The sequence below is a fragment of the Knufia obscura genome (genome assembly GCF_036327395.1).
Source record: "Knufia obscura strain CCFEE 5817 isolate CBS 148926 chromosome Unknown scaffold_3, whole genome shotgun sequence".
NCBI lineage: Eukaryota > Fungi > Ascomycota > Eurotiomycetes > Chaetothyriales > Trichomeriaceae > Knufia > Knufia obscura.
This window is the reverse complement of record NW_027042689.1, coordinates 417,623-444,890: the sequence shown is the minus strand read 5'-3', so window position 1 is coordinate 444,890 and position 27,268 is coordinate 417,623. Positions and strand designations below refer to the sequence as shown.

At 50.5% G+C, this 27,268-nt stretch overlaps 9 protein-coding genes across 9 annotated transcripts; 6 read left to right on the top strand and 3 right to left on the bottom strand.

Moving 5' to 3' along the window:
• Nucleotides 1-77: 77 nt before the first annotated feature.
• Nucleotides 78-422, top strand: PMZ80_003235 (uncharacterized protein; the record flags this gene model as incomplete). Its single annotated transcript, XM_064871664.1, has 1 exon — nt 78-422. The coding sequence occupies one exon, from the start codon at nt 78-80 to the stop codon at nt 420-422; it is 345 nt and encodes a 114-aa protein (XP_064732044.1).
• Nucleotides 423-6,731: 6,309 nt separating this feature from the next.
• Nucleotides 6,732-8,054, bottom strand: CHL4 (chromosome loss- protein; the record flags this gene model as incomplete). Its single annotated transcript, XM_064871663.1, has 1 exon — nt 6,732-8,054. The coding sequence occupies one exon, from the start codon at nt 8,052-8,054 to the stop codon at nt 6,732-6,734; it is 1,323 nt and encodes a 440-aa protein (XP_064732043.1).
• A 1,272-nt stretch (nt 8,055-9,326) lies between these two features.
• Nucleotides 9,327-10,112, top strand: PMZ80_003233 (uncharacterized protein; the record flags this gene model as incomplete). The annotated part of the gene is made up of 1 exon (XM_064871662.1): nt 9,327-10,112. The coding sequence occupies one exon, from the start codon at nt 9,327-9,329 to the stop codon at nt 10,110-10,112; it is 786 nt and encodes a 261-aa protein (XP_064732042.1).
• A 742-nt stretch (nt 10,113-10,854) lies between these two features.
• On the top strand, nt 10,855-14,202 carry CRM1 (Karyopherin transporter; the record flags this gene model as incomplete). The annotated part of the gene is made up of 3 exons (XM_064871661.1): nt 10,855-13,051; nt 13,100-13,329; nt 13,411-14,202. The coding sequence occupies 3 exons, from the start codon at nt 10,855-10,857 to the stop codon at nt 14,200-14,202; spliced, it is 3,219 nt and encodes a 1,072-aa protein (XP_064732041.1).
• A 1,452-nt stretch (nt 14,203-15,654) lies between these two features.
• On the top strand, nt 15,655-16,269 carry YPI1 (Type 1 phosphatases regulator ypi1; the record flags this gene model as incomplete). The annotated part of the gene is made up of 1 exon (XM_064871660.1): nt 15,655-16,269. One exon carries the CDS (start codon nt 15,655-15,657, stop codon nt 16,267-16,269), a length of 615 nt encoding a protein of 204 aa, XP_064732040.1.
• A 552-nt stretch (nt 16,270-16,821) lies between these two features.
• Nucleotides 16,822-18,048, bottom strand: PMZ80_003230 (uncharacterized protein; the record flags this gene model as incomplete). The annotated part of the gene is made up of 1 exon (XM_064871659.1): nt 16,822-18,048. The coding sequence occupies one exon, from the start codon at nt 18,046-18,048 to the stop codon at nt 16,822-16,824; it is 1,227 nt and encodes a 408-aa protein (XP_064732039.1).
• Nucleotides 18,049-18,759: 711 nt separating this feature from the next.
• On the top strand, nt 18,760-21,723 carry PMZ80_003229 (uncharacterized protein; the record flags this gene model as incomplete). Its single annotated transcript, XM_064871658.1, has 1 exon — nt 18,760-21,723. One exon carries the CDS (start codon nt 18,760-18,762, stop codon nt 21,721-21,723), a length of 2,964 nt encoding a protein of 987 aa, XP_064732038.1.
• A 723-nt stretch (nt 21,724-22,446) lies between these two features.
• Nucleotides 22,447-23,796, top strand: PMZ80_003228 (uncharacterized protein; the record flags this gene model as incomplete). Its single annotated transcript, XM_064871657.1, has 2 exons — nt 22,447-22,452; nt 22,606-23,796. 2 exons carry the CDS (start codon nt 22,447-22,449, stop codon nt 23,794-23,796), a joined length of 1,197 nt encoding a protein of 398 aa, XP_064732037.1.
• Nucleotides 23,797-24,159: 363 nt separating this feature from the next.
• MCM3 (MCM DNA helicase complex subunit) lies at nt 24,160-26,868 on the bottom strand (the record flags this gene model as incomplete). Its single annotated transcript, XM_064871656.1, has 1 exon — nt 24,160-26,868. The coding sequence occupies one exon, from the start codon at nt 26,866-26,868 to the stop codon at nt 24,160-24,162; it is 2,709 nt and encodes a 902-aa protein (XP_064732036.1).
• Nucleotides 26,869-27,268: the final 400 nt, after the last annotated feature.

Sequence of the window (27,268 nt, the reverse complement as noted above, 5' to 3'; positions counted from 1 at the left end):
TGTAACCTCCTAAGGTATGGTAAGCCATCAACCCAATCAAGTTATCATCCGCGGCATCAGCATCGAAACCCCCCAAGATGTGCATAGAGACAACGTACCTCGCCATGTGCGGCCACTACACCCACCCCCCAGTCTACGACTTCTGCCACGTCGCAATCGATAGAGCCATCTCCCGCTCAAAGTCCGTCCGGTTCTACCTCTGGCGGTGGTCCGGTCGAGATCTAGATAAGATCGATCGGTCCTCGCAAAGGACGCAACCGTGCAACAGGGTCAGGGTCAAGCGGAAGAAGAATAGTCCGTACTGGAGGAACAGGTTGTGTGATGTGTATAGGGACGAGCTGAGGAAGCAGAATAGGTGGATTAAGGAACACTATGGGAGGGCTGAGAACCCGGAGAGGAGAAGGAGGAGGAGGGAGAGGTGAGGGTCTTGTCGTCACAGTGTGATGCTTGTTGCGGCTCTTGGGGTCGGTCACTGGCGTTGGGTCGAGGACACCACGTTGATCTTGACGTCGTCCACAAGATCATCGTCGTTGGGGTCCCTGAGCAGCGTCCTGCAGGAAAATGCACGATGAAGTGGTTTTCTGTTGGTTGCAAATTCTATGATACAAGGTCTCCGTGCCCGAACAAATCTCTGGCTGGGTTTGGCCCTACCGTTGAAGATATCGAAAGCGGAGTTAGTCAAGAGACCCGCGTGGATAGTAGCACGGCATCATGTCCACCACAAGCACATAGCGCGCCGGTATACTTGGAAACGTGCTATGGTGATGTCGTCGAACGAGTGAAAGAGGTGTGATGCATTGGCATATGTACCAGGGTGGAATGCATGTGAGATAAGGGACGGCGGAAAGTCGGGTACCGGGGCAAGTCCCTGATAGAGATGGTCAACTTCCCATGATGCCCTTCTGCCATTCCAAACAGTCGTGCTTCAAGCAAGAACGCATGAGAGCTTGCCCACTGGGATAGCTGCAGTCATCCGCGATATTCTAATAAAGCATCTGTCTCTAGAGATAACAAGACCTGCTCAGTGGTTTGCAAAATGCAAATCTCTCCAATCTCACAAATCAGGTAGCTCGTGGTCATGTGGCCTCTTTAGCTTCACCTCAACACCTGCAGTGTGTGTAACACCAGGAAGGTGTCTGCCAGTGATGGCAGGTTTGATTCCGAGGGGTTCAGATCTGTACCACCTGAACGGTAGCTTCGCAGCCGTGCATAATAATTATCCAGCTTTTGTCGATAAACTTGCCTTGAGTTTTCGGGCACGTTGGCTTGAGAGCAAAACGCGGCACAGCAAAACAAGTTGTTCTATGCGCTACTTGTGCAGTGGTTGTATCCACGAAGTATCACTCGGACGTTCCTGTGTCTGCTTCGTTGATGACCCGCCAGCCAAGTTTAAGTCCGGCAGCATACCTTATCTGTTCACATAGAGACCCGTGGAGGAACACTCTCAGTTGTGCCGAATCCCGATATCTTTACTGGGACTGGTTTGAACGCGTTGGCTGGCATGGTTTCCCCTCACGTCGGTAGAGAATCATTGGCAGAATAATCTGGTTCCGTGGTGGTGCATACAGAAGGGCTAACCAAAAAAGTGAAAGGACCATGAACACTAAGCATGCAGGGGGCTTGCCACGAATGAGGACGGCGCAGCTTATCTGAGGCTTCTCACGTCAACCACGCCGGCCATGCGACGATGTGGTGTGATGGTGGAGTGTGGGGAAATGAGACTCTTCACTCACTTTCAAGCCATCCTAACGAGCACGCTAGTTTCTAGAACCTGGGGTACGGATGTACTGTGCTCGATGGCTTCAATTTCGAATTTCGCTTAGGATATGTGGTCCTCCGCAAAGGTCAGAGCCTGTGTCGAGTGAGCGACATAGATTCGAATGTCGACGGCTTTGTGTGGGCAAGTCAACCGGGTTGTATTGCTTCTTTTGATCGCTTGAGCAAAGACGCAACTAGTCCAAGGATGGTGTTTGGAAAAGGTCATTCCTCCGCAAACCACGGGCTTGGGGCTTGAGCAATAGAGTTTTCACTTTGCCCTTTTATGGTAAAGCACGATCTGGGTCATCCTTGAAGCGTGATCTCTTGAACGCTTTTAACTTTGGTGCTAGAATCGTGACGTTCTTTCACCAGCACAAATGGCGTGCCGTGTCCCGAACGTTCCTGATTCCAAAAGTGGCGGCATCATCTGTTCCTGGCATAACGTCAAGGAGTCATCCTTGAAGCGGCATTGCCTTTTCAGCTGCAGAAAGGCAAAGGACGTAAAGCTGTAGTTGTGTGTGCATAGTCGAAGGTAAACACGAAGGGCTAGAACGCGCCATCGTTCTCTTCCCTGCCTAATTTGTTCTGTTGCATGGTGGTTGTGCAGCCAGCCTCGAAGTTGTTGCACAAAGGTACGGACACTATATTCCGTGCGCCGTTTTTTGGATTAAGAGTGACTTCGCGGGAGGCTTTTCCTGCTGTGTACTCCTCAAGACAGAATGGCTGCGTGACTGGTGACGGCAACGAAAATGTTTAGGCCCCGGGGCTGAATGGTTGAATTATCTCTGTCAAGATTGAGCTCGATATCAGCACACCATCAATGGTTTGGTTGATTACAAAGTCAGCTGTTCACAATCTAGAGACAGTGGTCCACGGAAAATGTATGCGTCAATGACCATCTTACCGAAGCCTGGGATGAAGAAATGCAGAAGCAAGGATCCTTTTTCCAGCACGATGCACTGTCATGACGCTGCCGGTGGAAGCTAACGGTACAAGCCGAGCTCTGGCGAAACATTAAAAGTCACGATTCGATACGCGAGGTCCACTTGGGCAGTCGAGGCTGCAACCTTTGCGGATCTAAAATGTGGCCATGTCATGGTGGTCGTTATCGGCGGCGCGTAGGTGAGTCGAAGGATCCATAGTTACTGGGACCTAAATGGCCGTGAAAACGAGGGAGAGAGAATGGACAATTGGAGTAGAACAAATACGATGATATTTGTTCTGACCATGTTTTGGAGAGAAGAGCTCCATAGTCTTGGGCAGCGGCGATGACTCCAAGCTGCGCTTGCCTTGCTAACAGGTACAAAAAATTGAGAGATATTTCCTGAAGGCGGTGATGCCTTGCCGTTGCCCATACCAATGCCTTCCCTGTCCGGTTGCTAGATGCATATGCAAATTCCTATGATCCCATAACCATGTTCTGTTGTTCCACGCTGATAGCCCATAATGCCCAATATTTCAGCATCCATCGTGACCCTTCGTTACAGGTAAACCGTACATGTGATGAAAAACTTTTGTTGTTGACACTGGAATCAAACCCGCTTCCCTAAGCCCTGACAGTGTCCGTCGACCCGAAACAAATGAAACGCTTTTGTTGTTGACATGCACATCCCTGACGCCAACCAATATGCTGTTAACCTTTCCCAGCAGTGCAGTGCAGCTTCAATCAATAATCTGAAGCCATGCTATCGTTTGGATGGTGTCTTCATGTCATCATTACTTTGCATAGATATCCTCCTGCGTAGTGTACGTGATTGATCAAAGGATGAGACATAGTCATTCAAGTCATTGCGTGCCTGCTCTGATATCCGAGGCCGTGATGTTGTACTCTTTACGCTGTCCACAGACTTTGCTGAGGGCACCCTGTAGAGTAAAAAGTCGATTGCTGGAGGTAGGTATAGACCAGAGCTGGTACCGCTGGGTTGGCGATAGATTGAGGTAGTGTCAGAGTATGTCGGAGAGGAGGGTGCTGGACTGGTGTAGTTGTCGAGTTCAGCTAGGCGACATGCCTGGGAGCAGAATATTGATCCATTTGTTTGTGCATCGCAGGTCAAGCAGAAATCTCCGAAGCAATCCATGTCGACGAAACAAATAGGAAGGGAGATGTGATCTGGTATGACAGGGTCGGTAATGGCGGGTTTAATTGCTGTCTGTAGTCTGAAGGGACAGCAGAAGTACGATAGTTCTCAAAGATTATATATCAGAGAATCGAAGTCAAAGACATTGAATGGGCCTTTGCAAGACGTGGTAGATTAGAGGAAAGAGGTGTTCTTGATGGTGAGGGACAAATGGAATATGAATGAAGAGGGTAAAGTCAACAGAGCAAAGGTGCGCTAACAAGTTTCTGCCTTTTCGACGGCGCGATGATCCAAAGTTTTGTGGGGTAGTCGATGCTAAAGAGTGGAGTGAAGCCAGCAAAATCCCAGCAGGACCCTCTTGGATGGTTTGGTTCTCTATGCTGTCAGATGATTGGTGATTGCCCCAATGTGATTGAAGGTCCGTGCCCTGCTCTGACCACTTTGGCACCACTATCGTTCGCTATCACGCAAGAGTTGCTCGCCCAGCTTTTTACCCACGCTGGTCCCATGCAGGCCGTGGTGCCTGTCAAAAATGGCCAGTGTGCTGCAATCTATCTTCGTCATTGGTGTAACAATTTCTCTATGGCTTGCTAGCCGATTTTCTCCGATATGGGTCTCAGCTTCAGCAGTATATCAAAGGCCTCATAGAGATCAATGTTATGCGTGTGGACGAGCCTGACTGAATCACGAGCAAGTTCACATGGTCACTCCTTGCCCAAAGCAGCACAAGTAGCCGCTGACGAGCTGAATTCGCAATCTGAGGGTGGCTTTCAGAGGGAAGGCGCTGATAGGTTGACAAGGCAGGATGAACACTGATCAGCCATTGCACTTCTTTTGGCTAGTGAAATGATGGGGTCGTCAAGCCTGATACTGGTCTGCGACAACTTGTTTGATGCACATCCCTCCAGACCCTGTTCGTAAGGAGAGAAATGGCCTTGCATAAGTGCTGCCCACACAGGCTCGCTTAGTATTGATCTGTCTCATAATGGTTTGGCACTTCGGACTGGGCGTGGGGTATCTTCTCTCACGAACCTTACTATCGTATTTCGCTTCTCATATGTTGTTGTGTACGCTGATTGCGAGCCCATGGACATCGCGATCAACGACTACCCGCTCACATGACTGAGCATAGACAATGGTGAGTTCTTCAAGATTTGGAATGCGGCTCTGGTCCTGAAGAATGATGCAAGGGGGCCGCAACGTGGCAGGCGCGCTGACAGGCGCTTGGACTGTTCATCATCTATCATACCCAAATACATCATGCTGCATAGATGGACAGTACTCTACGTGATTCGAATATAGCAGAAGTGCTGCAGTCTGCACACCATTGCAACTCAAAGGCATAACTCATAGTTTGCACTGGTAAAGAACTAGTCTACGCCAACCACCGGATAGTTCCACAGAACGGTCATGGGTTCGTCTCGTAGCGCCCTTAGCACACGGCATCAGCCGCCCACTGCAGTCTTGATGGTTTTTTTTTGGCTGAGCTCGACAAGTACGATTGATTCGAGAGTCATGCTGCATGCATACCTGGCCTCACACCACCTTACTTCGTATCTGATTGCAGACTACTAGAAAATTTATTTTATCAACCCGGACCGAAGCACGGCTAGAACATGATTGGACCAGATCGCGATCTAGGTCGATAATGGGGCAACGACTTCAATGAAAATTTGCGCTTTGCCACTTCCTCCTCGTGAAGCTGAAGCGTTTTGGTAAGCGATGGCCTGAACCCGGCGAGCTAACACCCTCACGAAACGAGATCTACATTCCGCCTCGGGGTTCACCATGCCTAGGTTCAGTCCACGGAGGACCAGGGTTAGCGAGGGCACGTTCGTGCAAAGATAGGTGCAAACAGCACCAACTAGGAGTACTCCGCGACGCACTGCGCACAACCCATGCTGATTCCTCGTATCGCGCACACAAGGCCGAAAGAATAACACATGCTTGAATCAACGGGCATCTGCCCTTGCATTGAGTTTACCGCGCCAGAGCAGAATCGAAAAGGGTCCTATCTAATGCATGAGCTGGACACAGTCAAGCGACGCTCTGGAAGAACGCCACGTCTTGCTCACGCTCGTCCTCGGTCACACAGCATGGCGGCAGTAACATTCCGACAGCTGCGGCTCGGGAGGATCGTTCGCACCTGGTGACCATCAAGTCTGCAACAGGGTATGCACTTGGGCGTGTAGACGCTGGCGAATTGGCATGCCCGTGCAGCAAGATGGTACAAAACCCCGCTCAAGCGATGCTATTTCGTGAACCAGCCATGCTGCATGACTTCACGTCTGTGACCTGCGCTCATTATCAGTGATGTCCTAGTAGCTAGGCGTTAGTATCCCTAACCACAAGTTGACAGACGATCTTCGTTGGAGTGCCAATGTTGTCAGTGTGTACTACCTGCTATGTGTTGATCATGGTGAAGCGTGGGCTCGAGTCATTGGGCTCCAGCGGACCAAACGACATGATCGGCTCTGGTATAGCACAAGCGGCCATTTTGAGCCTGGTGCACTGATGGCATCCTAGAGCGTGCTGCCGGACACCATGCGACGAGCCGTCACTGTCGTCGATCAGTAAGGTATTGTTCCCCTCTGCTAGTCCCATCACGATAGCGCAATCAACAAGCACCAAGATGTCCTGTCAGGATCAGCTCATTCCCAGACACGAGGTCTTTGCTCGTGATGCACCGAGTAGTGCTTGGACAAGAATTTGCATAAAAGTTGAACAAGGACAACAATATACAATTCGTCGGGTGGCAGGCACGTATTCCTGCTGTGCATACTAGCCAATTCTCGTTAAGAGTACCAATTCGAAATGTCAGTGTCTCCAACGCCGCGCTCAAACAAACAACAAAGTAGATTCATTAAACCTTTCCGGTTCCTCCAATCAGTCCTTTCATAATGTGAGCATCGTTGTGCTGTGCTGGCCCGTGAAGAGGGCCGGCAGTCTCTCCACGTCAACATATTGCGGATGTAGCGACGCAAACTGCTTTAGTCCTGCAAATACATCTGACCCTGACAACGTGATAGTTAGTGAAGTGCAGCGGCTTTCTTCAGTGGGGTCATCGTTGACCGATTTTTGTTTCTTGCTCTTTTGTTTGGGCGTTGTGACGAGATTTCGTATCTGGACTTGGACCCGGTCCAGCTTTGCATGAGAAGGCCCTGCCATAGAACCAAATCTCTGCTCGACCAACTTCTGATGCTCCTGTAGCGGCGGATTTGTGAGCTCTGCTCTACCGTCTTCAATCGCAGCTTCCGTTGTGTCTAGCACCGGCCTAGGCTGGGAGAGTTGTGACAAGGTACCTCCCGATGCCCCCACTTTGCCACTACCTCGCAGCAGTGTCATAGCTTGCAAGCTCTTTGCTGTTAGCTTGGTCGTTTCCAGGCTCCATCTTTGCTGTGGACGAGACAGCGCTTTCGGTATCGCCTCAAGTACAACTCTTTTCGTTGCGGCAACGTCAACCTTGGTGCCCGCGCTGCTTGAGTCGGCCTTGCCATGTCCCTTGGAGGCTGTAGACGCCGAAACAGAAACGTAGACATATGGGCAGCTATCTGGTAGAGCTATAAACATGGTCCGCGCTGCATCCGTAGCTACCTTGCCTTGTCGAGGCACATTCCCGCTAAGCGGTGCAAAAGGTGTATTCCGTGTGATGTATAGCCGTACAACCGATAATTGGAGAGCCGCTATGCGATGGATTTGGTAGTGTGCTTTGACCAAAGGTCCAATATGCTGCTTGAGGTTCTGCACGAAGATTGCAGCAGTGATCTCCGGGTATCGAGGCATAACACTGTGTTCAGCCTTCCTCCTCTTGCTGGGTCGCTCTGCTTGTTCTTCACTACCACTGCGCAATGGTACAAGCTTCAGCGCAGACCAGCGCAAAGTTGTATCGTTCTCTTCAAGATTCGCAAAGTCTATCGATGCCAGTTGTTCGTAGGAAAGACCTCTTCGCCAGTCTCCATCCACAATGCGATCGATAATGTCCCTTTTACTCAGATGACCAAGGTCTGAAGTGTCGTCTTTCAGCGCTTCGTATACGTGTTTAAGGTCTTGTCGCGATCGCGCAGGCTCATGGAGGTAGTCCTCTTCGTTGGACTCGAGTATGTCGCGGTTCGAAGACAGGTACGGATCGCATTTTGATGATTTCGACCAGGTCGCGCAAAGATCGACGAGCTTCTGCCGTGACAGCCGCGACAGCGACTTTGCGATAGCCGATGGCATTGTTGAGCATGGAAGCTACAGATACTGTACTCGCCGTCGACTGTTGAGATTGAGAGTAGTATCGAGCCAGTGTTTACTGTCTGAAACTGGTTAGAACCAAATATTGGTTCGCAGCTATTTGCTCCGAACGGCCGAAGGCTTCAAGTTCGCGGAGCTGCTTGATGTCCAAGTCCTCCTTCGTTCTCCAGTGACCACGTACTGTCGACTTCATCCTTTCGGCTTGTCCTTACTTGCAGGCCCGGAAAGCAATGGATGCTAGCGTTCAGCTGCTCTTCCGGCATCGGCGTCGCACTACGGAAGTACAATTGACCTTACCTTAGCATCGCTTATACAACAAGGCATCTTGATATTCGAAGCCTCGGGACCTGGAGGTCCTCTGTAACACGAACCGTTACGGAGTCACTCAAACACGAGCCCCTGCTGGCCAGCTTGACTCATCTGGGAAGGAAGGGTCATCGTGAACTATGCGCTCTCACCGATGACCGACGGGCAAGCCAAGGTGATGCTGTAATCAAGGTCCTTATTGCAGCAACGACTTTGGCAATATTAGGTAGTGAGCACGTCCGAACTCAGCTGGGCCGTCGTATACCGAAGTTCACCAGCAGACGGCGTCTCATCACAAAGAAGATGCCTCACAGTGAAGCACATGTCGCGCACAATTGGTCGAGGCTCCAGCAGCCGAGGAGGAATAATGATGCGGCTGATGAATCGCCATAATTAATCATGACCTCAACTGTGATGAAACTTCTCTAGAACGTCAGATTTTGCACTTCCGTTCATCCTGATCTTGTCGGATCGATGTGCTTGTAGTCTTGATGCGAATTGCGCCTGAACCTGTAACTGCTTGACGAGGGAAATCTTTACAGTTGTAAGGACACAGCGTTGTTGCCCCTACGAGTTCTGAGGTCGCAAAAGAAAATCGATTGACTGATTGTTGGATTTGTAAGAATCGCCGGAAGGTGTCACCGAGGCTGGTCCGACGCACATTCTCAGCCAAACCAAAGCCGGCCGCTTTCGCCAAAGAAAGAGCAACCCCACCACCCCGAGTCAACCACTCATTTCCGCACGACCTGTATCCTTTTCCCCCAATTTCGACCACTATAATCTTCGTCTACAGTATTATTACATCTTTAACGACCTCGAAGCGTACACTGTCACCGAGTACGACTTCTGACTAACTGCATGGCTTCGTAAGCCCGACTCTCATATATTGAATACCTATACTCTCGAAGAGTCGCAAATCAGGAATCTTCTCGTCAAGCCGACGACGATATGTCGAGCTACCGCGGCCGTCATGGGCCGAATTTCTCGCAATATCTCAATGACCTCAACACGCTGAGTCCACAGGATAACCCGGTCGTGGAGGATAATGACTTCAGCAATGACTTGGCCATGTACACCAATACGGATTTCACGAACCTGGATATGCCATCGTTAGGGGAAGATGGCACTTTCAATTGGGATCTTTCGCCAGAGAACCAAGATCAAGACACCCTGAAGTACGAAGATCTATTAGCTGGGCCCGATGCGGCGACCGACTTCGGCAATTTTGGCACAATAGACGCCGCTTCTGCCCCTTTACCACAACCATTCTACACAACCTATAACACTCCGATACAGCCAGCGCCGCCGTCCGGATTCCCTCAAGCAGAACAAACACCGCAGAGCGCCCTACCGAGGGACAACAGACGGTCAAGGGCGGGGACAGTGCAGTCCCTAGACCATGTTCCTACAGAGGAGAAGTCTCGGGTTGCAGCTGAAGAGGACAAGCGTCGGAGAAACACGGCAGCTAGTGCTCGCTTCAGAGTGAAAAAGAAGCAAAGAGAGCAGGCCCTGGAGAAAACCTTAAAAGAGGCACAGGACAAAAGCTCGAAGCTTGAGGCCCGGGTCTCACAGCTCGAGGTAGAGAACCAGTGGTTGAAGAACCTAATCACTGAGAAGAACGGCTTGTCATCCAAGGCGGAAATAGCGGCCGCTTATGAAGAACACCAGAGGGAGAGCGAAGAGCGCGACCTGAAACAGCAGTCAAGTCGGACGCAGGGTGTCGGCACGAGCTAGACTCAGCCAAAGCGAAAGCAAAAGCGAAAATTCTCTACACCAGTTCTAGATAAACTTTGAAGGCCTCAAATACGCAAAGACCGTTTATGGTCCATTCATCGAGCCAGCGCTCGCGGGAAACACTTGCTATCCTTCTGCATACTGACTTGCAGAATGCTTTGCCATCGCCCCTGCTTCTGATTGAGCGTCACCACGCACCCATTACTCGTATCGCCGGTGGCAGTCAAGTCATCGTAGATCCCCTTCCATCAGATACGTCACATGATAGACACTGTGAAAATGCATTAATAATGCTAACCGAACCTTTGCAGGCACGACCCGTCAGCTTGGCCAGATCAGGTGAAATAATTAGGCTCGCCAGGCATCAAGCGGCCCAGCAAACACCAGCTGGTGCAAGGCACGTCTTTGTGCCGAATAAATCGCGTCTATCATTATGTTAGTGCTGCACTTTCGATCACTGCATCGTGTATTGCCTGCGGTCAGGCTGTGACCCAGAATATACTACACCACACCACACCTACTTCCTCGTCTCTGCAAATTCGTGTATTGTCGCCAGTTCCTCCTCCTGCCGTACACGAACCAAACCATCTCTGATTTGCAGGTGGAAAGCTCAAGATCTACCTCTACCACGTCAACCTTGTTTCAATCGAAATTACAGCCCCGCCACGCCTTTTGCGACTGGTTTACCTTCACACATATTCCTCGCTCGTAGAGCGCCAGTCCACCTTGCTAAGACGCAACCATGTCGGTCACCGTTGGTGAGCTTGACACCACTGTCAAGGCCTTTCAAGAAGGAAAAGGCGACGCTCAGAAACAGGCGCAGAACCAGCTCAATGAATTCAAGTCGAACCCAGATGCCTGGTTGATGGTGGATAAGATCCTCCAAGAGGCTCAGTACATGCCAACAAAATACCTAGGTCTACAAGTATTGGACGATGTGGTCAACACGAGATGGAAGATATTACCGCGAGATCAGTGCTTGGGGATCAGAAATTTCGTCGTCAACCAGATTTTGGAAGCATCGGCATCTGAAGACTCGCTCAAGGCAAACCGCGTATTCGTCAACAAGCTGGACTTGACCCTGGTAACGATATTGAAGCAAGAATGGCCTCACAACTGGCCAACCTTCATCAACGAAATCATCTCTTCCTGTCATAGCAGCTTGTCTGTCTGCGAAAACAACATGACCATCCTGCGCCTGCTCTCTGAAGAGGTCTTTGACTTCTCGGCAGAACAGCTGACCTCCAGCAAGGCGAAGAACCTAAAGCAGACCATGTGTCAGGAATTCTCCAACATCTTCCAGCTATGCAACGAAGTCTTGACCACAGCAAACTCAGTACCGCTGGTCAAAGCCACCCTCGAGACACTACTACGCTTCCTCAACTGGATCCCTCTTGGCTTCATATTCGAGACGAACCTGATCGATACGCTGATAACCCGCTTCCTTGAAGTTGACCACTTCAGAAACATCACCCTGAAATGCTTGACAGAAATAGGTAGTTTGCAGCTGGGCCAGCAGTATCAGTACGACGAAAAGCTGGTGCAGATGTTCACCGAGACACTGACCGTCGTTGCAAGGACAATCTCGGTTGACTCAAATTTCCGAGATCTATATGCGCGGAGTCGAGGCAGTGAGCAGGAATACATTCTCAATCTTGCTATTTTCCTCTGCAACTTCTTCAGTGCTCACCTCAACATCGTCGAGAAGCTGCCAAACCCAGATTACCTCCTTCACGGTCACTTCTATCTTATTAAGATAAGCCTGATCGACGATCGAGAAATCTTCAAGATTTGTCTTGAGTACTGGACTAAACTGGTGCAAGAGCTATACGAGGAGATGCAGCAGCTCCCCATTACTGAGCTCAATCCTTTGGTGAACATGGGCGTCGGTGGTCTTGCAAATGGTGGTGCAACACACCCTAGCTCCCTAGCTAACTACCCTCTGCGCAAGAACAAATACCAACAAGTACTGACGAGCTTGCGACAAGTCATGGTGGAGAAGATGGTACGACCCGAGGAAGTCCTGATCGTGGAGAACGATGAAGGAGAAATTGTACGAGAATTCGTCAAAGAGAGCGACACCATTCAGCTTTACAAAACCACAAGAGAATGCCTGGTCTACCTCACCCATTTAGATGTCGTCGATACCGAGAATATCATGAACGAGAAATTGCAAAGACAAGTGGACGGCACAGAATGGTCGTGGAACAATTGCAACACTCTTTGCTGGGCTATTGGTTCGATATCCGGCGCTATGAACGAGGAGACAGAAAAGAGGTTCCTGGTCACCGTCATCAAGGATCTGCTTGGTCTTACGGAGATGAAGCGAGGCAAAGACAACAAAGCTGTGGTGGCCTCGAACATCATGTACATCGTCGGGCAATACCCCAGATTCCTGAAGGCTCACTGGAAGTTCCTCAAGACTGTGGTGAACAAGCTCTTCGAGTTCATGCACGAGTCTCACGAAGGTGTCCAGGACATGGCTTGTGACACATTCATCAAGATTGCAAATAAATGCAAGCGTCATTTCGTGGTGATGCAAGCGGGTGAGAGCGAACCATTCATCGACGAAATCATTCGAAACATGCGAAAGATCACATGTGATTTGTCGCCGCAACAGGTCCACACCTTCTACGAGGCATGCGGCTTCATGATCTCGGCACAAGGACAGAAGGCGATGCAAGATCGACTGATAGAAAACCTCATGGCACTACCGAACCAGGCATGGGACAACATCATTGCGCAAGCCAACGAGAACCCTGCTATTTTGCAAGATGCCGAGACCATCAAGGTAATTGGCAACATCATGAAGACTAATGTCGCGGCATGCACATCGATTGGTAGCTATTTCTATACTCAAATTGGACGAATCTACCACGACATGCTGAATATGTATCGCGCATCAAGTCAACTAATCTCTGATGCTGTTGCCTCAGGAGGTGAGTTGAGAAGTAGTTCTGTTCGAGAACCAACTGACAAGAGGACAGGCAATGTACAGACAAAGACACCCAAAGTTCGAGGTCTCCGAACGATCAAGAAGGAAATCCTGAAGCTGGTCGATATCTATGTCCAGAAAGCGGATGATCATCAGATGGTCAACGATAGCATGGTCCCGCCGTTGCTTGATGCTATCCTGCTGGACTACCAACGCAACGTCCCTGATGCTCGAGATGCAGAAGTCTTGAGCGTCACAACCACTATCATTCACAAACTACATGTACGTTGGACTCCTAAGCGCTCTCGGCACATGGTCAGAGATGGCCACCCCATTGACTACATTTTTACTGACTGCTCACAGCAACTCATGGAAGACAAGATTTCTCCGATCTTTGACAGCATCTTCGAATGCACTCTCGATATGATCAACAAGGACTTCCACGAATACCCAGAATTCCGCGTAGAGTTCTTCAAACTGCTCCAAGCAATCAACCTATTCTGCTTCGGTGCACTTCTGAAGCTAGATGGCCGACAATTCAAGCTCATCATCGATTCGTGCATGTGGGCCAGCAAGCATGATAACCGAGAGGTCGAAAATACCGGTCTTGCAATGTGTCTCGAACTCATCAACAACATGGCAGAAGTCGACCAACAAACAGCAGCCATGTTCTTCCAACAATTCTACATACCCATACTACAAGACGTTTTCTACGTCGTCACAGACTCGGACCACAAATCAGGCTTCAAGTCGCAGTGTATGCTGCTGTCTCGAATGTTCCAGCTTGTGGAAAGTGGCCGAATCTCACAACCACTATACAAACCTGATCAAGCCGCATCCGGTACGCCAAACAAGCAGTTCGTACAAGAGTACACTGCCAATCTGCTACAACAGGCATTTCAAAACCTGCAGCAGGCTCAGATTCAGCACTTCGTGTCCGGACTGTTCAGCCTTAATGAGGATCCGAACAAGTTCAAGCAACATATTCGAGACTTCTTGATCTCACTCAAGGAATTCGGAGGAGATAATGCGGACTTGTTCGCCGAAGACAAAGAACAGGAGAGGAAGGATCTCGCGGAAGCAGAACGCGAGCGGAACATGAAGGTTGGAGGACTCATCAAACCTGCAGATCTTGACCAGGACGACGATTTGTGACTAGATCAAGAATTACCTTACGAACACAATAAGGGCGATCCTCTATCAACAGGGCCTTCAGTCGAGCACTACGCCACAGAAGAGCTGGTGACTCCGGGAGACGATCTGGGGGATGGATGGCTGTTCTACAAAGTTTAGGATAGAATCACGAGTTGAAGCACGACCGTCGGAAGACCAGAGCTAAGCACCAGCGCCAGATACAGAGTCCTTGATGTGTTTTAGAGATACCAAAAAGCAAAGGAAGGATAGATTTGCGACTGAAGCATTTCTTGAGGCGAAGGCGCATTGGCGCAAGCATTGTCCGAGAACATGATTATAAGCAAGCAAGCAATCGAGATGAGAATATGAGCCGTTCCAATTAAACCAATACATCTCAAATCATTCCAGTGCTCGAGCTTTTGTTCAAAATCGTTTAAGTCCAACTACCGTCTACTCGGTTGATGGTGTACCCGGTCAAATGACACATATAAAAGGCAAGAATACAGTGCTATTATCTCCACCACCTAGGCATAAACTTATACTGAGATTTAGAACCTAAACTAGACCTATCTATTTACCTACGAATACGTAGCAATACATAACGATATATAAATATAGCGAGGTGCATCTTAGGAAGAAAATAACTTATAGGTCTAATACGGCGGATACGCCCGGATATTCAGTTTTACCTATTTCTTACTGTTATTTAAGCGAAAACACTAGTAAATAAGTAATCTATTCACTAACTTCTAATATATACGAGATAATTTACTTAACTCTTCGTATTCGTAGTAGTAGTATCTAATATAGTACCTAATACTTAATTATTACGTAAAGTTTATGCCCTAGTTATAAAAATAAAATTCTGTAATTTTGTGATTTAGTATGTGTATCGCGGCCGAGTACATCATCAACCGACTAGACGATAGTCGGACTTACCTATGATCTGCGTCGTGCTGGCACCAGCTGGTGCTCGAAAGAACCATGACTCGCTCTCTGAATCATGGCCGGAGATGCGCGGTCGAACCTCCAAATCGAGCAGCACCGAACGCCAGGAACCGTCCATGCCTGAAACTCTGAGCAAGGGTGCCACAAGCGTGAAACTCCGGGGCTTCGGTGCGGAAGTGCGTCATTCCTCATTGTCTCGTGTGTCGCTTCGCTTCAGGGCCTTTGCATTTTTTGTGTAGTACGACGTACTCCGTTTGCCTTTCACCACTGCGCTTTCCAAGCAAACCGAAAACTGTCGACTCTTGCCCAGTCCTACCAATATATTGTGCTATCCGTCACTTCCTCCGCGGGCTAAATTGCGCATCGTGGAACTCCTACGACTCTAGAGAACAATCGCAATCACCAAGACCCTGCTTACCAACCACAACTACTTCCACCACACGAGGTATCTTCAAACACTCGATCGAACGACACAGCGAGCATAGTTCACACACCTCAGAACTTCCATAGCGCAGTAAAGCCAGCATGTCCGCCTCCCCAGCCCGCAGGGCACCACCACGACGCACAGCAAACCATCCCCAACAAACACAAATACGAACACGCACACGAGCCCAGGGCGGCAACACAGCAGCGCCAGAATCCTCCGCAACACAAACCATAACATCCGTGCCACCACAGCCCGACGGTCTAGTCCTCCGTCTGCGCGGCGTACATGAGGCGGAACAAGAGCAAGAGCAGACAGAAACCGGAGCAGATTCAGGGACGTCGACGAGGCGGAGTAGAAGAATACAATGGGCCGAGGATGTCGTCGACAACGAAGGGCTAGGCCGGAAAAAGAGTAAAGTGTGTTGTATATTTCATAAGACGAGGGAGGTGGGGGAGAGTAGTAGTGAGGATGATAGTAGCTCGAGTGATGAGGGTGGGAGTGATGCTAGTGGTGATGATGATGGGGGTGCGAGGATGGTTGGTGGTGGGAGACGGGGACGAAGGAAGGGGAGGAAGCACCATGGGCATGAGCATGGGGACGGCGATGATTGTGGGCATGGTCATGGAGATGAGAAGAGGAAACCGAGCCCGAATGCGTATGAGAAGATGCCGAGGTATGATGTTAAGCCTTTGGAGAGGCAGCCTGGGAGGTGAGATGGAAGGACCACGGCAGATGAGACCTGGATACCCAATACTATTCGACAAGGGAGGAGGGACCGAGAATGGTCCTTATGTTCACAAGCGTGGTTCATTCATGGAGGATCGTCTTTAGCGAGAAGGCGCTCAATGGCATCCGGTAGGGTCACAGACAAGTCCCGCAGGGGCACATTTCGATGGTGATTTCGACATTGACAGGTATCGGAGCAACGAAAGGAGACCAGGAACCAGAGGTACCAGACCGAGTCATCAGTACACATGGACTACGATTTCGAACATGACTATATGAACGATGGAGACATGGGTACTGGAAGATATGATTTCATGAATTAATGACGAAGAGAATGAACGAAGTCACCCAGAGTAGCTATCAGAAGCTTACCAGAATCCCTACCCAATAAGTACCCTCTACTAATAATGACGAAGAGAATGAACAAAGTCACTCAAAGTAGCTGCCAAATGCTTACGGGCATCTCTACCACTTACCTTCTACAGCTCCCACTACCGTCTACGACCACTCACCTACCTCTTCCGCCTCCTCAATATCCTCTACCAAACCCTCCACTCCTCCCTCTCACTCACCTTCTTCCTCGCCTTTACCTCATCAAACCTCGGCTCCTCCCTCCACTCCTTCATCTCAAATTCCTCCCCCTCAACATCCGCATGACTCCGCAACTTAACCGTTCCCCTCGGTGTCTTTCGCCGGCTTTGAAACCGTCCGTGTGCGAGTATCGCACTGGGATAGAAACGTGTTGTTGGTTGTGGGGGTGGCGTGGTGCTGTCTATGGTTTCGAGGGAGGTGATGGAGATGCTGAGAGGTGATGAGGATGGGCTGGAGTTTCTCCGTGGGGAGATGGTTGTTAGGTTTGGGGAGGGGTGTGATGGCTGTGACTCCATGGAGAAGGGGCTGGTGGTGAAGTAGAGTTCGTTGGCGGAGTTTCTGGCGATGAAGGTTTGGCTGTGGCGTAGGGTGAGGTCTTCTGGGTATCGAGCTCGTGGTGTGGTGTGTTGTGTGGATGCTTCGATGATTTGCCAGTCTGGTGGGGCGTCGGCATCGAAGCTGAATTTGCGGTTGGAGGATGATGATGAAGATGAGTCTGATGGTGGAGATGGAGATGGGGTTGCCATGTCGATGAAGTCGTAGTCTGTGTCTTGGACCGAGGCTGTGAGTATGGGTTTGGGAAGTGGCTTACCTGTGTATGTTTTGTAGGCAATACTCGCCCGGGCGTGCTTCAATGGCCGCTTTGACGCATCGTCTGTGCTGGTTAGTGGTGCATTGATGCTATCTGCCGGACTGTATGCATCGTAGGTACTCGACCAGCGCCTCGTTGTCACCTCTGGAAGCTGACCTTGCGGCTCTGCTGGGCTTGTCGGTGGTGTGATGAATAGGCCTGATTTGGAGACAACATCGTTGGCAGGCCATATGGCTGGGCACCTAGCTGATACCTTCGGGACGGGCAGATGTTCCGTTAATCCCCTTTGCCCAACGACTGGTGGAGTTGGTCCTCGTGGAGGTAAAGCCCTCTCATAGGCTCCCATCGTCACGCTCGTCTTGTTCAATCGTAGATATAGCTCCTGCCGTCTCCCATCCTTGGCCGCAACATGGCCAATATCAGGGTGGTAGGCGGCAAAGCTCTGTGCTGTGGGTGAGTCGCTTGAATACGCGATGGCAGACCTGCTCATTAAGGGTTCATTGACCAGCAATGGCTTACCCAAGAATTGTGTCTGTCTGAGCACGTTAGTAGATGCGGGCTCGAGCTCACCTGGTTTGACCATTTTAGTTGCTTTCTGTGAATCCGTTCCCGGGACGACTTTAGAAACAGACATAGATGTGCAGGACGACTCTCAACCTTCGATCACAGATCTGAAGATATAGATTCAGGCTTGCGTTGAGACCTGCTTGCACAGATGACTGTCCCGAAATCTGATGGTGATGATGCAAGTCGCCAGATCTTGCGGGCATAGAGCATATTTATGTAACCTTCGCTTGACAACAAAGGATCTCATGAATAGCAAGGTAACAAAGATCATGAAGCATTCTCAAAGCAGGCTCGAGAGAGCATTGTCAGTGTGATCAATGGTGTGGAGTTCGTGTGCTGCTCTTGCCGCATTTCTGACAATATCTGCGACCTGGGGAGGACGAATAGGTCGGAGAATCATTGCTAAAGGCATAATCTCATGCTGCTAGCAATTCCACCATCTCGACTCCTGCTGTTTCCGAACAGTGATGAAGTGTAGGGTGGTCTGTATGTGACACGCCATGGAGACGCAATGTGCAGGTTGGGAAGAACATGGCTAGCCGTGGGTTGGCGAGGCGAGCGAGGAGTACCGACGCTCCTTTCCTTCCTTTTTGCGTTACCATAGCAACGAACGATCAACAACGTCGCTGACGACTTCGGACACCTCGATACCAAGCATATGATTATCAGACAGGAACAACGATATACAACGCGTGCCGAAACTTGAGACAGCACCAATGAAGACAACATGAGACGATCAATCGCGACACCGTGCCCGGTGCCTTTCCATCCATACACGAACGACGAAAACACTTACACCGAAGACACAACCTCCAATATAGAATTCACCACTGCCTTTCAGGCGTCTTTCAAGCATGTCAAGCCAAAAAGAGGACCAGCGGCGCGTCGGGGAACCACCACTTTTGCCATTCACGAGGACAAGGAGGAAGCAGGACCGCTGGTGTCTGCAGACACGAGAACAACTTCGAGCACTCTATCGCAGCCTGCCAAGCGCGTCATGCCTCCTATAAGGGCACATGCCGGAGCCGATGTCTCGCGGAATCTTGCCCGGGACGTAAAGGGGCCGGCTGAACCACGCGATGCCAAGCCGCAAAGAACTTCAGTCGCACCAAGACGATTACCGCCGAGAGTACCCATTATACCAAAAGACGTGCAGGAAGAAAACATCGTGCAAGAGGAAGTAGTTAGACCGCGCGTGGGCAAGGAAGTGCGGAGGAAGACGCTGTACATGCCATCAGAAGATACGACACAGCCTACTATGTGGATGGGCATATTCAGCCCCGTCAAGAACGAGGTACTACCAAGTACCCGGGTAGATGAGATACAACCATACGATCTCACAGGTATAGCTGCTCAGATGGCCGAAAAGAGGAAGAGAAGGACTTCGACGATGCAGTCAAAAGCCAAACGAGTGCCACTGCAGAGCAATTCTATGGCCCAAGAAAAGGTAATCCAGGAAGACAGGGCTGGTGCGCCGACTGGAAAGGAGAATCTTCCGCCTGACCATAAGAGATTGGTGGTAAAGGCTGGAAAATCTGCGGAGCCCGCGAAGAAGAGTGTTGCGAAGAATTCATCGGTTACTGTTGACAGAGACTTCCAGAGGAGGCAGTTCTTGACCCAAGCACGACTTGATCATTTCTCCAAGTCGAAGCCGAGATCATCATGCGGTTCTCCAGATGTCTCGACACTGTACGAGGTCGGAACGGGCTTTCAGCAGGCAGACGGAAGCGGGTCGAGGAAGAGGGTGGCCTGGAATGCTGGTCCTAAGGTGGGAGCCAAGGACGATTGCCGACAGAGGACATCATCCCCCAAAGTGAGCTCCATCATCGAAGTCAAACCTCAAGAAGCGATTCCTGCAAAAGTGCCTACCAAATTCGTGCGGCCCCTTGTACACGACCAGCCGCTGTTACAACAATATGTACCTATCGTCGAACATATTGACAATCCTGCAATGTACGAAGAGGACTGGCTAGGTCAGCAGGAAATAGCAATTACCCAGCTCCTGAACAGTCTCTTTGACCAAGCTCATGGCAAGGGAAAGCCGAACGATCGAGATGAGATGAGGAAAGAGCTTGTTAGTCTATACAATTCTCCCGAGATTGCGCTTGTTCACAGCAAACTGCAAGCAGCTCTTCTTTATGGCTCGCTCAGCCTGACTCACGAAGCAATATTTCAGATGCAGAATCTTGTCAACGATGTTGGGAGGAGAAGGCAATACCTGAAGTTTTGGATTGACAACTACGACAATGATTTGCTGCAAGTCGCGCTTGAGGTTGTGACAGGAAAGCAAGTCCATGTGCAAAATGTTAGACGTTCAGCTGGCTCAAGTCCTGGAAATGCTGGTAATCGAAAAGCCCTGGCACAATTCATCGAGGCGTCTCTGCTGCGCAACGAAGATGTTGGGTTCAAGCCAGCTGGTACTGGGTCAGTGAACGATCTGGGAAGCAGAACCATTCTGAGGAGTTTGATGCTTGTGAAAGCTCTCGACATCCTTCAACAACAAACAAGCACAACGTCTTCTACGTGCCTATTCCGCAACAGTGCCACATTCAAGTCTTCCGTGGTCGCTGTACAAACTCTGATGCGAATGCTCAACCCGGCTGTTGGCGATTCCCTACGAGCTCTTCGACAACTGGGCTACGAGGTCCACCACGAACAACAAGCGATAGAAGAGGTCTCGCACCATGTTGAGAATATCGCCGTGGACCTTCGAGATGGAGTGGCCTTGACTCGCTTGGTCGAACTGCTTCTCCACAGGACATCGTCAAAAGAACTTCACAGAGCACATGATGGCGACACAAACACTATCTGCATGCCTGAAGGAGAGACTCTCCTAATCGGAGCCGAGGGTGATTTTCCACTCAGCCAGCATCTCAAGCTACCATGTCCTAGTCGAGCGGCCAAGCTGTGGAACGTGCAGATAGCGCTTGCAGCTCTGAGAAATGTTCAAGGTATCAGCAGGGTCATCGAAAATGTATCAGCAGATGATATTGTTGACGGCTATCGAGAGAAGACAGTTAAACTGTTGTGGTCATTGGTCGGCCAATTTGGGCTGTTCGGGATGGTGGATCAAAATGACCTGAAGCAAGAGATCCGAAGATTGAGCCGATCATCTGGAGAAGGAGTGGCCGAGATGGACGCCATCGAAGAGGGCGACGTTCAAGCAAAGTGCGAGTTTTTGCTCAAGGCGTGGACCAAGGCTGTCGCTGCATCCAAGGGTCTGATGGTTCGAAACTTCACGACTAGCTTTTCGGACGGGAAGGTTTTCGAGACGATTCTCGACGAGTACGAACCGTACCTGCTCCAAAACGAAGCGAAACAAGGCACCTTTCAGGAACGATTGCTCCGTTTGGGTTGCAGCAGACAGTTCACAGAACTGTTTTCGCATCAGGCGCACATTTTTGGCAAGGATTTCGTTCTCGCTGCATTAGCATTCTTGTGCTCCCGAGTCGTGGGCCTATCAAAACTGTGTCGCAAAGCAGTCACCATTCAGAGATGCTGGAGGAGATACCAACAAGCAGTGCAGAAGAAGAGGCAAGTTGTCAAGAGAGATCTAGCTCAGGCCTGCGCCGCGTTTGTCAATGTCAAACAGGAGTTCCGAGGTTGCACGAGCGTCAAACCTCCTGTCAATCAAGTCCCAAAAATCGACGAGAGGACTGAGATGGACGATGACATTTGGGTGGGTCTGTAACCTGGTGCAGCTGACATATGGCACGAGACCAGAAGACAGAGGAGAGGGTTTCGGCGGCGGAGACAGGATCGGGACCAAACTGTCGGTACTGTTAGTATTTGTTGGCGAGGATGTGTAGACGATCTCCGAGAATAGGACAGGAGGTCTGGGCGGTGACTGTTTGAACAAGAAGCATTCGTTGGAGGACACGACTTCTGCTGTTGCAGGATGATATGGTCCTTCGTAAGCACTGGATATGGTTTCCCAATGAAACAGGCCGATGCCGATGGTACGGTAGACCGTTCAGAACCCGTCCCTTGTTGCCTGAAACTGTTCAGCTCAATATTCCGGAATGTTCATGCTCGCGTGGTGCAGGTCATCTAGCCCTGATCCAAAGGGCCGCCCTAATCTATGCACGCAGTTACTTGAGGGCATTGAACGGCAGCCATAGTCGTGATTCTAACTTGTGCAACAATACCGAACGTAACTGCCCAATCAGGACTCTTGGCAGGTACCGATGGCCGCTGCCATTTTCCTGGACCCTGATGCTGATCACGACGTAGAAGGGTCTCGATTTTGGTTTGTCTGATTCGTGGCCCGAACCTCATTCTCTTTCTCCATCGATCCATTACGTCGGTAGCGAGTCGCTTCCTTTCTCTCAAAAGTAGAACGAGTTCAAGGTGCTCACGTACAAGGATATTCACGATGGCCATTGCCAATGAAAGCCATTCCAGGGATCTGATCATGATTGTGGCGTCTCACATGGCTGAAGCATTCCGTGACGCTACCATCTGGCACGCTGACAAGCTGATAGGTGTAACAGGTAGGAATAAGAGTCTTCACCTTCCTGATCCTGCTTGTTTTCTGTCCAGAATATTGCTGCGCGACTAACAAGCCCATCAGTCGAACATCACACCAGTTGATATCCCAAGAACAATATACTACGGTACAGATATACTCAATAGACTAGATCTTCTTACCATGGACACACTACTATCGCTGCCACCGGAGTTGGTAGCCATCACTTTGGCGAACCTGCCGCTGCACAGCTTACTGGCATTCTCCGCCACAAGCAAAACGAATCGTCTGCTTGCCCAAGCGGCACTGCAAGAATTGAACTTAGCAGTATTTCCACGAGACTTACACGGACGCCTGGCACTAGTGGAGCAAAATGTAGAGAGCACCACGCCGAATTCCGACGTTATCAAAACGACCAAGCTGGAGAGACCCTCCAAAACTTCGAATCCGTCTGACACGCTCCGGCGGCAGGTCAACGCTCAAAACAAGGTTGCAGCCGACGTCCTTGGTGAAAAATTCACCGCCAACCTCAAGTCACTATCTCTTCACATGTACGACTTCAGCTCTCCCGACCTTGCCTCCGTAATGGCCGCCAACCTCTCCAAATTGCGCGAACTAGACATGAGATTCTGCCATCCCTACATCCATGACAACGCTCTTTCGTCAGGCTACTGGAAAGAAGCATCACCCGGAAGTCCAGCCTGGAACGCGCTCGTCGGCCTTGGCACTGAGAATCAGAAGAACCTTCGGCTGCGGAATCTGCACTCCCTGCGTGTTGCACGGGCGGGACTCACATCAGCTCAATTGCGGAAATTCGTCGAGTCTAACCCGCGGTTGGAGAAATTACATTTGGACAATGTTGCAGGCGTTGATCTGGAGTTTGTCCAATGGCTTGGTGCATACTGTGAGACCGGCAGGTCCAGGCTTCAGGAGATCACTCTGCAGAACTGTCCGCAGCTCAAAATGCAGAGATTAGACGATTTTGCGTGGTTGACTGGTATTGTTGAGAGCTGTGTCAGGCATCTTAGCCTGTTCAGATGCAGAAATGTACGGCACGATATGCTGGTCCAATTGATCGATGATGAGGACGAAGAGCTGGAACTGAATACGCTAGAAACGGTTGTTCCTCCGAAAGGACCACCTAGGCATTTCGGCATTGCGGAGGAGGAGGCGCTGGAGATTTCGCCAACCATTGTTCACGGAGATTGTGAGGACATCATGAAGGTGCTCGCCAGCTCCGATAAAATCGACGTCGATCCGGACTTCATTGCTCCTGCTGTGACGGCGACTGCATAGTGTGCTCACGGGGCTTCGAGGTCTCACGTCTTGTCCAGTCGTATCCGAACCTCTCCAAGCATCATCAATGAGAGCGCCCATTGGGGCCTTCTGTTCGCTGTTTGAATAGATACTTAGACATGAAACATCATGGTCTAATCACACTGTGAGAGTAGGACCATAATTTACATATGCCTAAGAACAAGAACTTGCAGGTACAAAAAGCATGAATCTCGATTCTGCCTCGTGTACCACCGTATCATGGACCCCATCAATCATCACATCATCTCAACGTATCCAATATACATACTAACCATCTACGCCCCAATCGCAACCCCAACCAAGGCGCCGGCGCCGATCAATATACTCATATCACCCAACGCTTCACAATCTATACACCTCCTCCTCTCCCTCCAAATACATCACAGCATTGACATCCGCCAGCTTCTTGAACCCTGCAATTGCCTCCTCCTTCTCAAACTCATCCTCATCATCATGTTCCTCTTCCATCCTTGAGTTGATGGCCACCAGCAGATCATCGACTTTCGCCATGTCGTTCTGGAAGAGGGATGTGCTCATCAATTGACCAAGTGTACTTCTGAATAGCTTCAGTCTTGCGTCGGAGATGGTTGGCGCAGCTTCTTCTTCATCTGATTCCTCGTCAAGATTATGCTGTGGAAGAGACGACGCCTGATTCGACGAAGATTGCTGCGTAGGTGGCAGTTGGGATGATGGCAGCGACGAAGCCAAAGACATGCGTGACAACTGACTCTCTGTACCCGTCGTTCTTGTCCGCCTCGTATTCTGACTCTCTTCCTCTGTATCTTCCGTCTCCTCGTCTTCCTCACCATCCTCCACAACATTAGGCCTCTGACTCCCCCTCGCAGGCGTAGCTCGACCCCTCGAGCGCTGCGAACCCCTTGTCGGTCTCCGACTCGACCGTCCACTTCTCGTAGTAGTAGCACGCCCCCCATCATCACTATCATCGCTCCCATCACTCCCACTATCATCCGTCTCCTCACTCGAATCAACATTCCCATTCGTCTTCCTCCTCTTCCTCGCGCCCTCCTTCTCCGGCATCTCCTTGAACAGCGCAAACCTCAGTATCTTCTCCGCCTCTACCGCATCATACACGCTCACCTCCCCACTCAACCTCGCCTTCGCATGCGCCGTGCTCAATCGTATCAACGTCTCCAATGTACGCGCCGTCATAGGCGACGTCCTCCGGATATTAGCCTGCATATCATCGTTGCGCAGTCCCCCATAGCAATTGACTATATACTCGCTTGCGGCCTTGGTCAACACAGGCTTTACCCTGGACTTCGCGTACTGGATGTATTTCTTGATGAACGCCATGGAGATGGGAGTGATCTGTTTGTTGCGCCCCTTGCCGGTCTTGACGGTCATAGCGGCGTGCAGGACCGGGTTGAACTTCTCGTAGACCTCGGTTGGTTTGGCGCTGCTTGCGTCTTCTTGCATGCCGACGCCGAGTGATTGGTTCGCTGTTTCGCGGACGGGTTCGCCTTCTTCCATGCGCGGGTCGCGGTAGGTGTGCATTCGGAGGACGTGCTCGGAGATATCGCGGTCGTGTTTTTCGTTTATGTCGTCTGTTACCACGAAGAGTAAATCGAATCGAGACAACAAGGAATCAGGTAGGGCGATGTTCTTGTGCGGGTCTTTGTTCGGGTCATATTGGCCGTAGATTGGGTTGGCGGCCGCGATGACACTGCAGCGGGCGTTGAGACTAGTGTGAATTCCTGCTTTTGCGATCGTGACGGTCTGCTGCTCCATTACTTCGTGGATTGCGACGCGGTCGATGTCGGACATTTTGTCGAATTCGTCGATGCAGACTACGCCTCTGTCGCCGAGAACCATGGCGCCTGCTTCGAGGCGGCGTTCGCCTGTTTCTTTGTCGTGGGTTACAGCTGCTGTTAGACCGACGCCTGAGGAGCCTCGGCCGGTTGTGGCTATTGCTAGTGGTGCTGTGTTGAGGACGAAGCGGAGGAGTTGGGATTTGGCGGTGGAGGGGTCGCCCACCATGAGGATATTGATGTCTCCTCGCAGGTGGGTGCCGTTTGCCAGGTTCTTCTCCATGCCTCCGAGGAGTTGTAGCAGAATAGCCTGTTTTATGAAGTCGTGGCCGAAGATACTGGGTGCCAGAGACTGTGCCAGCAGCTCAAACACCTTCTTGTTCTTCGCCATCTTGTTGATCTCGCGGACATCTCGGTCGGTGATTGTCGCCTGAGCAATTCCTCCGCCAGACTTCGAGGACAGAAGCACCACATTGTTGGCCAAGATCAAAGTTCTGAACACTGATGAACCTGTTCCTGCATTTCTGTTTCCAAGCGATCTGAAACTGCCCACAAGCTGTATCCTGTCGCCTGGCTTAACTCGGTCAACCATATCGTCGTCCATAATCACATCTACGCCTCTCGGCAACTGGCCAGCAGGTGCTCGTTCCGGCATCTCTTGTATGCTTATCGTCTGATGATCTCTGTACGTGCAGTAGCCGTATTCTGTGATTAGAGCATCTCCATCCTTGTCTTGCTGCGGATACACACTCGTGCTCGCAGGCGCATTGGCACTCATTGTCTGATCCCTATACTCCCGGAACACAAAAGTATTCTTCTTCTCATTGTAATGTACACTCTTCACCACTTTTGGCCTGACTAGACTGCATTTTGTGACTATGCCTTCCAGCGAGACCATTCTGTTCAGCAACGAACTGCCCAAGGTTCTGGGATTGCAAGCATTTTCACCGAAGCTGCCCGAATATGCAACATAATACATCGTCTCTTCATCCGTCTCTTTCGAAGTACGGTCTGGCAGCGTATTGATGATCTGTTTAAGAGCATGATCGAAACACGGAGCAAAGTCGAATGGTTTGAACAAAATGCCATCTGCCAGTTCCCGAGAATGCGATCTGATGTCGTCTATGCTCACTACCAGTCGTCGCAGCCCTCGATTCAGCATAAGCACAATGTCGGCTCGATATGATCTGGCGCGGGCATCGGCGGGGTCGAGAAATTCTGTCGCGAGTCGGACTCGTTCTTTGACATCGTCGCTGCGAAGTTGGATGCCGTCGAGCGCCATGTTGAAAGGTTTTTCGTATTATTTCTCGCTGTTCGAGGGGCACGCATCGATTCAAGGCCGTGGTGAAGACGAAAAGGGCGGGCAGGACACTTAACGCGTGCACGCGGGGACGCGTCGAACAGAACGCGAAAATCGTACTAGGCCAGAAAGGGTCGTACTGGTTTCTTCTCAGAAGTGCGGCCTATCACTATACGATAATCTCGCCAGCAGGAAGCCTGAGCACTTTCTAGCGCAAGGACAGACTGTAACGATACGGCTTCAGGCCAGGTGGATGTGCTGTGGTGCGCATACCACCGTATACGGCAGTGGGAAGTCGTCGAAATGGGGTAAATACAGGCAATGATTACTAGTCAAGGGAAAGCGCGACCGCCCCAACAGCTCGAAGTGTTGGAGAACAATC